This window comes from Nannospalax galili, unplaced genomic scaffold (genome assembly GCF_000622305.1).
Source record: "Nannospalax galili isolate Female #2095 unplaced genomic scaffold, S.galili_v1.0 scaffold279, whole genome shotgun sequence".
Classification (NCBI taxonomy): Eukaryota; Metazoa; Chordata; class Mammalia; order Rodentia; family Spalacidae; genus Nannospalax; species Nannospalax galili.
Window position 1 is genome coordinate 3,379,732 of NW_008343971.1, and position 14,926 is coordinate 3,394,657.

A 14,926-nucleotide genomic window follows, 5' to 3' on the forward strand; every position below is an offset into this window, starting at 1 on the left:
GAGGCTTGAGGGAATTAACTAGTGGAGTCAATGTCTCCAAGTTGAATTGTGGTGATGGTGGTGTGACTTACAGGATGCTTCCAAGGAGTAAATCCTACTGTTGTGATTCATGTCCACCAACTGTAAAGAAAGATACAACTGGAAGACCTAAAGGCTGGGGAGTTTCAGATCTATTTAACCGGCAGCATTATTTTGTTTAAAGCACTGGACATGGGGTGGAGGTTTCTGTTTTCTCACCTCAGACATATTTCAGGGTGTTCTGTGGAAAAGCAGCAGTGGCACCAAGGATAGCAAAGATGAGTGAGTGTAGGATGTCTACTCACCGCACAGCTCGGTGGGGGTGGGGTGGGGGTGGGGGGTTTGCGCAGCGGCTGCTCACTGCAAGCACAGTAAGTGGAGATTTGCCAACTCAGAGAAAGCTACAGGAAGAAGCTGAGGAAATTGGGCCACAACTCACTACATGGAATGCTCTCCCCAGAGTGATCTGTGGTCTTTAGCTCTCTGAGAGGAGAGTGGGCCCAGTTCAAATTGCTGCCACAATTTAGCCCAAGCCTAAATTGACACAATATGCCTAACTCTCCTTAAATATCTTTTAAGTGCAATTTCACATCTGAACCACACTTTCAATGTGTCCAAGTATTCCTTCAGAGATTAATGTTGGTCTAGTTAACAACTGGCACATTAAGGGGTATTTTTAAATAGAAAATACAACCCCACAACTTTGGCGGCCACTCTTCCTCTCCTGTGTATGAGTGCCAGTTGAGCCCAGTGAGTGGAAAACACTAGGGTCTGACAGGGCAGTGCCATTCAAGCTTCAAAATGCTGGGTGTAACCAATAAAACTAACAAGGCTGAAACTCCCCTCTGAAAATATGAATGTGCGATTATTCAGATGTGTGTAAAACCAGGCATGGTGGTGTCACACAACTGTAATCCCAGCACTTGGGAGTCAGGAGGACCATGAATTCAAGGCTAGTTTGGGATATAAAGCAAGAATTTGTCTCAAAATGAAAAAAAAAAAAAAAAAAAGGACAAAAATAAAACAAAGTAATTTTAGCCATGTACTCTAGGGGGTAAGAACCAGACCTTCATGGACAGCATAGGGTCAGGGTGTTCTTTGTAGGGAGTTCATACCCCATCTCCCAACCTTTCAGGACACCAGGGTCTCATGCCATTTCCTCCATTCTGGAGATGCAAGAGATGAGTTCTGTTGCCATGTTAATGGTATACAACACATAACATATTAACCAACTATTTGCTGTGGCCTTTGAGGACTTTCCTTGTCTGTCCCATTTTCTATCTCATACCCTGCCTCAACCCCAAACCCTCCATGATGAGCTGCACACACCAGAAGGAAGTAGAACAACCTGCCAAGACCTTTCTGAAAAGTGGGACAATTTGACAGGGTGAAACAAAAAGGCGACAGGGCAATAAGATGGCTCAGCAAGTAAAAGTGCTTGCGACGAAGCCTGACAACCCTGGAACCCATATGGTGGAGAAAACTGACTTCAATAAGTTATCCTCTGACATCTATATGTACACTGTTGCATACATATGCACCCATAGACATATGTACACAATCACAGATAAATAAATAAATGTAAAACAAAAGTTAAAGGAAATGGGGGCTGGAGAGATGGCTCAGTGCTTAAGAGCACTTGCTGTCTTGCAAAAACCCTGGGGTTCAGTTCCTAGCACCCACATGGCAGTTTACAACCATCTACAACTCCAGGTCCAGGGGTTCTGATGCCCTCTTCTGGCCTCCTCCATACTATATACACATGGTGCACTTGTGTACGTGCAGGCAAAACATTCACACACAAAATAAAAACAAAATCTTTTTTTTTTTGGTCTTTTTGAGACAGGGTCTCCCTGTAGCCCCAGCTGTCCTGGAACTCACTATGTAGACCAGGCTGGCCTTGAACTCACAGAGATCCGCCTGCCTCTGCCTCCCAAGTGCTGCGACTACAGGCGTGCACCACCACGCCCGGCTAAAATAAAACCTTTTAAAAAGGGGGTTCTGGCTAGAGAGATGGCTCAGTGGTTAAGAGCACTGGCTGCTCTTGCAGAAGACCCACTTTCGAATCCCAGTACCCACATGGTGGCTAACAACTGTACTAACTCCAGTTCCAGGGGATTTGATGTCCTCTTCTGACCTCCACAGGCACTGTACAATGGGTGCACTTAGATACATGCAAATAATACACTCAAACCCATAAAATAAAAATAATAAATGTGTTTAAAAAGGGGGTTCAAGGACAGCCTGAGCTACATAACAAGAACTTACCTTTAAAAAAGATGTCTCGGGGGCTGGAGAGATGGCTCAGCAGTTAAGAGCACTGACTGCTCTTGCAGAGGACCCGGGTTCAATTCCCAGAACCCGCATGGTAGCTACGAACTGCCTTAACTCCAGTTCCAGGGGAATCTGAAGCCCTCTTCTGACCTCCATGGCATTGCACAACATGGGTGCACTCACATACATGCAGGCAATACACCCATACACATAAAATAAAAATAATAGAATATTAAACAAAAAGACATCTCAAGTAACAGAGCAAAATACCTCCATTTCTGCCATGACTGTCAGCCTTTCAGATGTCGCCCACAGTCCCCCCTTCCTCCCCCACAGAATAATACAGGAAGGAATAAAAGAGGAAACTTTTTTATTATTTGAATTTTTAGGTGTTTTTATTGTTGTTTTAAAGAAAACTTATGTGTATGTGTGTATTGCCTGCATATATAAAAGTGCGCCCATGTTATGCAATGCTCACAGAGGTCAGAAGACAGTGTCGGATCCCCTGGAATTGGAACTGTTCTAAGTTTAGATGGTTTTGGCTTTCAATGGTGAATTTTACTATATGTGAATTGTATCTCAATAAAGTGATTAGAAAGAAAAGGAGAGGTCAGGAGAGAGCAGCTCAACCCAGTCCTGCTAGGATGGTGCGTGTCAAAGGGAGCCCTGAGAAGGTGGAGATAGGCATATTTCCGAAGCTCCCTGGCCAGCCAGTCAGTCAAGCCAAACAGTGAGCTCCAGTGAGAAACTCTGTCTCAAAAAATAAGGTAGATTGAGGAAGAGAAAGGAAGATACTCGAGGTTGAGTTCTGGCATGCATATGCATGTGCGTGTGCACATGCACACATACACACAATAACAACAATAATAATAATAATAATAATAATAATAATAATAATCTGAACAGTTGTCAGATCATTAACAAGACAAGCAGACCATCCCTGGCCCATTAATGTAGTTTTGGAAGAAAAAAAATGGTTGCAAGCAGCCAGGTCTCTACTTCTGCTAAGCAGATTTCACATAAGGTACTTTGGAAACACATCTCCAACCTACGCTTGTGCAACGTTTTTGACCTTGTTTAAAGAGAGCTCACCTCTGTCCTCCATTAACATAGACTGTAGAGAAATCATTTAGGAGGTAGTCAGGACACTGACATACTTAATTAGAAGGAAAGGAAAATAAGATGCACAGGGAAATGACGAAACACAGCAAAGAGACAAACGCAAGAGTTCACGGTGTATCAGTAAGTCATACCAAATGCCTTTCCCAGGAGACAGGAAACAGATGGGATGTCTGAAAACCTGATCCAAGAGAGCTATAAAAGGCCTCAAAACTAAAAGGGATTTGGGGGATGTCTGCAAGGCTAGACAGACAGGCAAAGGAGGGCACCCCAAGCAGACAGAGGACACTGGACACGTCTGGTTCCACCAAAGCAGATGTGCAATGCTGATGACATGAAAGGAGGCAGTAAGCATCTGAGGACAGATGGACAGCAGGGAAAGGAAGACTCTGATTAGCAAGACCCTGACCCTCAGCAGTTCTGCAGGGCCAAGCTCCTCACTTGTTTATACATACCTGGACCACAAAAAACTGGAGATTGAAGAATACACAGACTAAGGTAGAAAGAAGTGAGTAAAAGTCAAACCAGAAAAGGAGTCTTGTGCATAGCATCTGATCCAACTTGTGTGAAGATGCTGTCACAGCGAGATGCTGTTGCCCACACTGTCCAGTTGAAAAAACTGGGACTCAACTAAATCAGTATCTTTTGGTTTGCTTTGCTGTTCGAAGACAAAGTCTTGCCGTGCAGCGCAGGTTGAACTGGAACTCATGGCAATCCTCCTGCCTCTGCCTCCTAAGTGCTGGCATTCCAGATGTAAGCCACCATGCATGGCACAATTCAATGACTTGCCTAAAGTTTGTTACTTTGTGACAATTAGATTTGCATTTATGTAAAAAACGGAAGCGCTTTCTTCTCTGCACCAGCTGCCTGTAATTTCTGGCTGCCGTGAGGAAACTCCCTACCTGGCAGAGTAGAACAGTTAGGAGCACTCATTAACTGAGGTGACCTTGGGTCAGTTACTTCATCTCCAATTGCAGCTGCCTCAGGTGTGAGAGAGTGAAGATCATACACCTACATCCCCAGGGCAATCATGAGGACTCAATGAGCTAAAATCACAGTGCACCGGCAGCACGGTTCCTACACAGTACAAGCCCTTAACTAGGCTACTGAATTGGTTAACTAGAGTAGGTGTGGACTTGGGCTGCAGCTCAAGCCTGCAGCCCACTGTCTGTAGATGGACATGATGCTAGAAAGCAGTAGGATGGTTAGAGTGAGACACTATACATAATTCATCTGTGCCTATCAGTGCTCATTCCCACCATGCTTCCTTGTTTTAAATACCTCTTCTTTTACCTCTGGCTGAACATTACTGACTAATTTATCAGTGAACTTTATATTTAATGCATCAAACAACTTAGAAACCAATGCAAACTGAAAGAAAAAACTTGGAAATCCAAATGTGAAAATCATTCCAACTAAAGCTAAAACCGTGGAATGACAAGACACATTCACAAAATCTTTTCATCATCTGTTTTAGGAACACGATGGGCAGCATCTAGTTGGATGAACTCCAGGAAAAGTGCCCCAGCATGTATCCAGCAGAACCCACCACATCCCATGCCACAGCTGATATAAATGGCGAATAATACTGTAGAATGGAGGGACCAGATGGTGGCTTTGGGAGGGAGTGTCACTGGATTTGGAGTGCTGAAATTCTTTTCTCCTTGACCTAGTTAGCTTCAACTGTCAACTTGACAGAGCTGAGAATCATCTAATGAGAGAGTCCAGACTGAGGAATTTCTCAGATCAGACTTGCCTGTGGGGGATTGTCTTGATTGTTAATTGATTGCTTACTGTGGGTGCTATAAAGAAGCTAGCTAAGCATGAGCCTGTGCAAGCGAGCCATCAAGCAGCATTCCGTGGATTCAGGTGTGAGCTCTCTGGTTAGAGGAACTGCTACATGGAACAGCAAGCAGGTCTGCCTTTGAGTTCCTGCCTTGACCTCCCTCAATGACAGATTGTAACCTGCAAGCTAAAACACATCTTTCTTCCCCTAAGTTGCTTTTGATCAGACTATTTCATGGCAGCAACAGATATGAAACTAGAGTACTCTCCTTCAAATTTTCATTAGCATTTCTATGGAACACAGTGGAGATGGTATTGCAGCTTAAATATGCGCTTGGAAATGTTTGAGTTTGAACCACACCAATGCAAAATCTCACCTTTATGCGGTCAGGGTCCACATAATGCATTTTTTTCATGTCGCATTCTTCAGCAGTATAATTTAACTTGAGGATGTACAGGAGCCACACTCCAAACACAAGCAATATACACCTGGAGGGAAAAATCAGTAAGATCTAACAATGCATTCTATAATACCCCAAAATGTAAAATAAGTGCAATTCTAGTTCAAAGGGAATTTCTGTAACATAAAAGTGCAATCTAAGGTCATCACAGCATGTGTCAAGGTGTCATTTCTAGATGAGATAAATTAGTCATTTATGATTATCATTATTATAAGAAAATATTTAAAAATCTTGAAAGGGCAAGAAAATCCAAATAGTAAAATTCAAATCACAGTAGTGATCATTCAACTATGGAATCTTAGCTTCAGTATTTTGCTTCTTTACAGTGGCGCACGCTTTTAATCCCAGCACTCGGGAGGCAGAGGCAGATGGATCTCTGTGTGTTCAAGGCCAGACTGGTCTACATAGTGAGTTCTAGGACAGCTGGGACTAGAGAGATCCTGTCTCAAAAAGACACCCCCCCCCAAAAAAAGAACACAAAAGAAGCAATCTTATTTCTAGAGAATTCTACTAAGAAATACAAGTGATTGGAGAGCACCAACAGTTACCCTTAGACATCAAAAAGCAGTCTTTATAGGGATGCTAAATTCACACTGGTATAGTGTCACATCTGTGTGCACACACACATAGATGCACAGACAGACAAACACACAGGCCTTGGAGGAAAGAAAGAGTAGAGTTTTGGCTCTAGGAATCTCATTTTTAATAAATTCCCCAGTAACACTGATAAACTAAAGGCTTAAAAATATTTAAACCAGAGACTCCAGCAGACAGCCTGAAAGTGCCTGGTCTGGCCTCCACCTGGTATAGGGGCTGAGATCTCAGCAGACCGCCTGAGAGCACCTGGATCTGGCCTCCATGTGGTAATTAGCTTCCCCAAATCGCACCCACCATAGCCAACCCCCTAACTGGGATTACATGACGCTCCTTCCACAGCCCCAGGGCAGACCTCTGCCCTATGGTAGGGTAAGGCTAAGACCTTAGCAGACAGCCTGAGAGTGCCTGATCTGGCCTCCATCTGGGGTAGGGGCTGAGAACTCAGTAGGCTGCATGAGAACACCTGGATCTGGCCTTCAGGTGATGGTGAGCTTCCCCAAATCTCACTGTACCTGGTCCCCTAACTGGGATTGCATGAGGCCTCTCCCATGGCCCCAGGGCAGACCTCTGCCTATGGTAGGGTAAGGCTGAGACCTTAGCAGACAGTTGGAGAGTGTCTGACCTGGCCTACATCTGTGTAGGGGCTGATATCTCAGCAGACCACCTGAGTGTACCTGACTGGAGCCTGACCTGGGCTGCTGTGGGAGCTCCTAAGTAGCTGATCTGAAGCCATCAGTTCCCTTCAAAATAAAATCTGAGAGAACTTGAAACCTAGACCAATCAGCTTTACATAACCAATAAGAAAATAGCCAAGGCACACCAATAATACAAACAGAAGCAAACTTCAACTCAACAAAAGACTTGATGTTCATATCAGAATCACAAACAACAAAAATTCACATGCCAAAGTCACAATGAAAAAATAATAAAATGATAAAGCCAAAACACTATATCCCTACCACATTCCACCAGTCCTGTAGAAGAGTTCTACAAGGAGAACCTGCTAGAGATAACCCAGGACACAGAATTTAAAGGAACAATCATAAACATGATAAAGGAATTCAATGAATTTAAAGAACACACATATAAACAAATCAAAGAACTAAAAAAAGATAGGGATAAACTTCACAAAAGAGACAGAAACATTGAAGAAAACTCAGGCAGAAATGAAGAAGGAAATGCAAAACTCAATAAGCCAACTTGAAACAACAGGGGAAAGCCTCACTACCAGAATGAATGAAATGGAAAACAGAATGTCAACACTGGAGGATAAAGTTGAAGAACTGGACTGCTCAAGAAAAAAGTATGAAAAATTAAAACACACACACAGAGAAATGGAATATGCAGGAGATGAGGGACACCATGAAAAGATCAAATCTATGTATCATAGGCCTAGAGGAAGAAGAATTTCAGGATTGTAGAAGAAAATTTTCCAAAATTAAGGAAAGACATCCCCATACAAATACAAGAAGCACATAGAAAACCAAATAGACACGATCAGAAAAGAAACTCCCCATGGGACATCATAGTAAAAAATGTTACATGTACAGAACACAGAGAGAACACTGAAAGCAGCAAAAGAAAAACAAGTCACATACAAAGGAAAGCCCATCAGAATTACAGCTGACTTATCAACACAAACTGTGAAAGCCAGAAGAGCCTGGACCAAGGTATTTTCAGTTCTAAATGACCATATATGCCAACCCAGAATACTCTACCCAGAAAAAATGTCTATTATAGTTGAGGGGGAAAGAAAAGTCTTCCACAACACGAAGAGCTTGAAAGAATACATGTCCACAAAAACAGCTCTTCAAAGAATACTTGAAGCAACACAGAGAATAGAGAAAGGAACAACTGTACGCCGGGGCAACGAAACAAACTAAATAAAGGTATAATTGTGGAAACACAAAATTAGAAAAAGAATGCAAACAGTAATCAAAATGATGGCAACCAATACACATCGTTCAATAATAACTTTAAATATCAATGAACTAAACTCTCCAGTCAAAAGATACAGACTAGTTGAATGGATTAAGAAACAAAATCCATCTTTTCGTTGTCTACAAGAAACCTATCTCATCTTCAAGGACAGGTACTACCTTAAAGTGAAAGGATGGAAAAGAATATTCTAAGTAAATGGTACTAAGAAGCAAGCAGGGGTTGCAATTCTAATATCTGACAAAATAGACTTCAAACTAAAATTAATCAGAAGAGATAAAGAGGGTCACTTCACTCTGATCAAAGGAACAACAAACCAATAAGATATCACAATCCTGAACATATATGCACCAAACTTTGGTGCACCCAACTTCATAAAAACAACACTACAGGACATTAAGACACAGATTAACCCCAACTCAGTAATAGCAGGGAACTTTAATACCCCATTGTCTCCATTAGACAGGTCAACCAGACAAAGAATAAACAGAGAGACCACTGAATTAAATGATACCATACTTCAAATGGCTCTAATAGACATCTTCTGAATATTCCACCCAAACACCAAAGAATACACTTTCTATTCAGCACCCCATGGAACTTTCTCAAAAATTGACCACATACTGGGGCACAAAACAAACCTTAACAAACATAAAAAAAAAGAAAAACTGAAATAATTCCATGCCATTCTATCATATCACAATGCAATAAAGTTCAAAAATCAACACTGGAAGAAGCCCTAGTTACTACAGGAACTCTTAGAGATTAAACAGCACACTCCTAAACAATGAGTGGGTCAAAGGAGAAATTAAGAAACAAATAAAAGAATTCCTGGAATTCAACAAAAAGGACAATACAACAAAACAAAGCCTCTGGGACACTTTAAAAGCAGTCCTAAGAGGGAGGTTTATAACTCTAAGTGCCTACATTAAAAAATCAGAGCACAAATAACATTGCAACTCAAGACTGGAAACGCAAGAACAAATGAATCCCAAACCCAGCAGAAGAGAAGAAATAACAAGAATCAAAGCAGAAATTAATGAAATAGAAACAAAGAAAATACAAATAACCAACGAAGAGCTGGTTCTTTGAAAAGCTAAACAAGATGGACAGATCCTTAGCCTAGTTAACCAAAAGAAAGAAAGAGCAAATCCAAACCAACAAAACCAGAGATGAAAGGGGAAACATCACAAGAGACACCCAAGGATCCAGAACATAATATATAAGGAAATCAAAACAGTAATACAAAGCCTCCTGAAAAAAATCCAGGCCCAAATGAAGTTACAGAGGAATTCTACCAGACATTTAAAGAAGACCTCCAACCAACACTACTTAAATTATTCAAAATGATAGAAACAGAGGGAGAACTCCCAAATTCCTTCTATGAAGCCAGCATCACTCTAATACCCAAACCAGGTAAAGACATAATCAAAAAAGAAAACTATAGACCCATATCCTTCATAAACATAGATGTAAAAATTCTCAACAAAATACTTGCAAACTGCATACAGATGTACATCAAAAAGACCATTCACAATGATTGAGTAGGCTTTATTCCAGAGATGCAGGGATGGTTCAATATATGCAAGTCAATAAGTGTCATCAACCATATAAATGGACTCAAAGACAAAAACCATATCGTCATCTCAATAGATGCAGAAAAGACCTTTCACAAAATTCAGCATGCATGCACGAAAAAGGTTCTAAAGGGAATTGGACTGGAGGGAACATACCTCAACATAATTAAAGCTATTTACAACAAACCCACAGCACTCCTTTTCAATATAGTGCTTGAAACTCTTGCTAGAGTAATAAGACAGGAGAAAGAAATTAGAGGAGTACTAATTGGAAAAGAAGAGGTCAAATTACCCCTTTTTGCAGATGATGTATTATACCTAGAGATACCAAAAGAGATCCCACCAGAAAACTCCTAGAACTGATCAACACTTTCAATAAAATGGCAGGTTACAAAATTAATCTACAAAAATCAGTAGCCTTTCTATATACCAATAACAAGTAATGGGAGAAAGAGTACAGGGAAACCTTCCCATTCACAATAGCTGCAAAAAATAAATAAATAAACAAAATCTTGGAATAAAACTGACCAAAGACATCAAAGATCTCTACAACAAAAATTTTAAATCTTTAAAGAAAGAGATTGAGGAAGACACTAGATGATGGAAGGACCTCCCATACTTATGGATTAGAAGAATTAATACTGTGAAAAGACCACCCTACCAAAAGCAATATATAGATTCAATGCAATCCCAATACAAATCCCCATGACACACTTCACAGAATTAGAAAAAAATCCTTAAATTCATAGGGAAGCACAAAAGATCCCATACAGTGAAAGCAACCCTGGGCACAAAGAACAATGCTGGGGGGATTACTATACCAGATCTCAAAGTATACTAAAGAGCCATAGTCACAAAAACAGCATGGTACTGCCACAAAAATAGACACATAGATCAATGAGACATCATTGACAATCCAAACCTTAGTACACACAATTTCAGCCACCTGACATTTGACAAAGGTGCCAAGAACACACAATGGAGGAAACAGCATCTTCAACAAATGGTGTTGGCAAAGCAGATCTCCACCCGTAGAAGAATGAAACTAGATCCTTATCTTTCACCTTGTACAAAACTCAACTCCAAATGGATCAAAGATCTCAATGTGAAACTGGAAACTCTGAAACTGTTAGAAGAAAATATTGGCAATAACCTACAAGATATAGGTGTAGGAAAGGATTTTCTAAATCAGAGAGAAGTTGCTCAGGAATTAAGGTGAACAATCAACAAGTGGAACCTCATTAAACTAAAAAGCTACTGTACAGCAAAAGAAACAATCAAGAAAGTGAAGACAAAACCCACAGAGTGGGGAAAAAATCCTCACAAGTGACACATCTGACAGAGGTTTAACATCCAGAATATATAAAGAACTCAGAAAACAAATGACCCAATTAAAAGATGGGCTAAAGATCTAAACAGAGTGTTCTCAAAGGAAGAAATAAAGATGGCTAAGAAACATTTTAAAGAGTGTTCAACATCATTTGTAATTAGGGAAATGCAAATTAAAATCACCTTAAGGTTTCACCATATTCCTGTCAGACTGGCTAGGATCAAGAGAATAAATGATATCAAATTCTGGCAAGATGTGGAGAAAGGGAAATGCTCATTCACTGCTGGTGGGATTGCAAACTCGTGCAACTTCTATGGAAAACAGTGTGGACAACTCTTAAAAAACTAAAAATAAACCTACCATATGACCCGGTTATACCACTCCTTGGCATATACCCAAAGGACTCATCCTATTGTAGAAACACTTGTACAACCATGTTTGTTGCTGCTCTTTTCACAATATCTAAGAAATGGAAGCAACCTAAGTGCCCTTCAACTGACAAGTGCTTAACAAAAATGTGCTACATTTACACAATGGAGTTCTATTCAGCGTAAAGAAAGATGAAATAATGAAATTTGCAGGTAAATGGATGGATCTAGAAACTGTTTTACTAAGTGAAGTAACACAGACTCAGAAAAACAAAAGATGTATGTTCTCCCTCATTTATGGATCCTAGCACTAAATCCTTGTAACTGATGCAACTGCAGGGACTAGGAATATGGAAGGGAAACAGGGAGATAAAGGGAAAGAAGAAACCCTAGAGAGAAGAACAGTAGGATAAAGGTGTTACTAAGGGAGAAATATGTAAAAAAGGGGGTAGTTAAAGGGAAGGGGGGGGAAGAGGGCTATACAAAGAACTATGGGAATGAAGGGGGAAAAATTCCCCAGATACACAGTAAAAAAAGCTTTAAGCAGAGAAGGAACCCCACGGGGATGGAAAAAAGCCCTTCCAGAAGCAATACGGTTGTTAAAGTGGACGGAAAAACCCTGTGGAGAGCCACAGCCTCCGCCGCCATTACAAGATGGCGCCGGTATCCGGACCTTCTTAACAGTAAACATCCTGCTGCGCCCATAAGGGGCGTGCACAAGAGCCTGCTCTCCCTCGCCTCCTCCCGTGGCGTGATCTCCAGCAACCAATCCGCTTCTTATACGTCATAAATGGGACCTTTAGGGCATATATAAGCAACAGCTCTCCCACTTCTCGGCGTCTTCGGTCTTCATCCTTAGTATGCTATGTAAGAGGCTTATGAAATAAACTGCTGCAGAAGGATCCTGACTTGTCCTCCCGCGTCGTTCTTGCCGGCGAGACGGAAAGCGGTCGGGGACAGTTAGTAAAACTCACCTAGGTAACCACAACTCCAAGTCAGACAAAAAGTACCTGGGGGACCCCACAGTTCAGTTCCTTCTGGAGATCTCTCTTCAACCTGCACCTGCCTTGGAGCCTTTGTAATTCTGCTTCTTACCCTATGCCTCCACGTGGGTTACTGTCAGGAAGTTATGGAGGAAGGGCAAATGGTTCTAGAGGATCTCCAGGACAGCCTATCAGAAACCGAATGAAGTGAAAGGATGGGAGCACGTGCAAAAGAAAATAGGGCCCAAAGTGAAAATGGACCTCCTGGTAAGCCAGAGGAAGGCAGGGGAGAGAGCACTGTCGAAAAGGACGGAGCAAGAAACCAAGTAACAGGTTTTAGACAGGGAAGAAATTTACCAAAGGGGTATTTATACCCCACAAGGGAACTTGCTGCTCTGCAGTTAGAAGAGAGCAGTTTAAGCCCAGAAGAAGAGATAGAATTAGAAGAACAAGCAGCAAATTATGAAGAAAATAGATACAGGCCACTGGAATATAAGAACCCAGTGCCCTATGTTCTGGGGCAAGGGGCTGCTACTGCCCCCCCACCTTATTCAATGCAGCCATCTTGCTCACTCCTTTCAAAAACTGTGAGGAGAAAGTTAGGCATGGCCTTCCCAGTCTTTGAAGCACCCATAGAAGGGCAAGAAGGCATGGGACGGATCTATGCACCTATAGACTATAATCAAATAAAAGAATTGGCTGAAGCAGTAAGAAAATATGGAGTGAATGCAAATTTTACTTTAGCACAGCTAGACAGACTGGCAAGAGATTCTATGATGCCTACTGACTGGCAAACTATTGCAAAGGCTATGCTTAATAGCATGGGCCAATTTTTAGAGTGGAAGGCGCTATGGTATGAGGCTGCACAAGAGCAAGCCCGAATCAATGCAGCCTCCTTAACCCCTGAACAACAACAATGGACATATGAAATGTTAACAGGACAAGGAAGATATGCAAATGAACAAAATACTTATGCCTGGGGAGCCTATCAACAGGTTTCCATGACGGCAATTAGAGCATGGAAAGCTTTAACTAAAAAGGGAGAAGGAGCAACCCAGCTAACCAAAATTATACAGGGCCCACAGGAATCATTTTCAGATTTTGTGGCCAGGATGACCGAGGCAGCAAACAGAATTTTTGGAGATTCAGAATCTGCAATGCCTCTTATTGAGCAATTAGTTTTTGAACAAGCAACACAAGAATGCCGTAATGCCATTGCCCCTCGAAAGGGTAAAGGATTACAAGATTGGTTAAGGGTATGTAGAGAGTTAGGGGGCCCATTATCTAATGCAGGGCTGGCGGCAGCTATAATGCATATTGCCAAAAATGCTCCTCAAGGAAGAGGCAAAGGACCTTGTTATCAATGTGGCAAAATGGGACATTTTAAAAAAGACTGCGAGAGTGCAGCCCCAAATAATCTTACAACTGAAATCTGCGCTACATGCAGAAAAGGGGCACACAAGGCCGAGAACTGTAGATCTATAAGAGACATTGAGGGAAAACTTTTGGTTCCCCCAAGGCCTTGGAAGAGCCCAAAGCAAGAATTTAAGCCAAAAAACGAGATGAGGGGCCCTCAGTTCCAGGGCCCAGACAAATATGGAAACCCCGCCCAAACATGCCCATGGTCCAAAGCCCAATTGCAGCAGCGATTCGGGGACCGATTTCAGGAAATCATCTCCCCCACGGAGGAATGGGAAGATTGGACGCGTCCACCCCCTCCAATGTCCTATTAGATCCAGATCAAGGACCCCAACCTGTTCCCGCGCAGGTCTTAATGGCCTCTACAAAAAGTTTACAAGGTCTTCTAATAGGATGTAGTAAGTTTTCAGGACAAGAGATAATTGTATTTCCAGGAGTTGTCCAGGGCCCAAAATTTCAGGTTCTATGCTCCAGTCCACAATGGCCTATAGAAATAAAGGAGGGAGATACCATTGCTCAATTAATACCCATACCTAATGAAGAAAGAAATGAGGCCAATCTAATAATGGATTTGGGCTCCAGACCAAAGATGACTTTGAGTATACAGGGAAAGAAATTTGAAGGCATACTAGATACAGGGGCAGAACAGAGTCTAATCTCCTCTCATTGGTGGCCTAAAACTTGGCCACTTAAGCAGTCCAGCCAAACCCTTCGAGGATTGGGATACAGCTCTAATCCCGCAATAAGCGCACAGCCTCTTTTATGGAGAACGGACCAAGGTAAGGAAGGAATGTTTACACCATATATATTGCCTTTGCCAACAAACTTATGGGGACGTGACGTTTTAGCTGATATGGGAATGAAATTATCAGATGAAAGTCAGGCAGAAACTAAGACCACATGCAAAATATCTACTGCCGAACAGATAATGAATACAATGGGATACCAAAAAGAGAAAAAAGAACAGGTTGGTAGGGAGGTGGGAGTGCATGCAGAAGAAGTAGGAAAAGAAGGAGGATATGATCAAAACGAATCGTACGAAATTTTCATAAAACTA

At 41.7% G+C, this 14,926-nt stretch overlaps 1 protein-coding gene across 2 annotated transcripts in view; it reads right to left on the bottom strand.

Annotated features, from left to right (window-relative positions):
- St3gal5 (ST3 beta-galactoside alpha-2,3-sialyltransferase 5) overlaps positions 1-14,926 on the bottom strand; it is a 71,319-nt gene that overhangs the window by 18,236 nt on the left and 38,157 nt on the right. For both annotated transcript variants that reach the window (XM_008840295.3, XM_008840296.3), the window contains exon 3: positions 5,574-5,685. In XM_008840295.3, the coding sequence (XP_008838517.1) occupies positions 5,574-5,685 (112 nt within the window). The remainder of the gene's footprint in view (positions 1-5,573; positions 5,686-14,926) is intronic.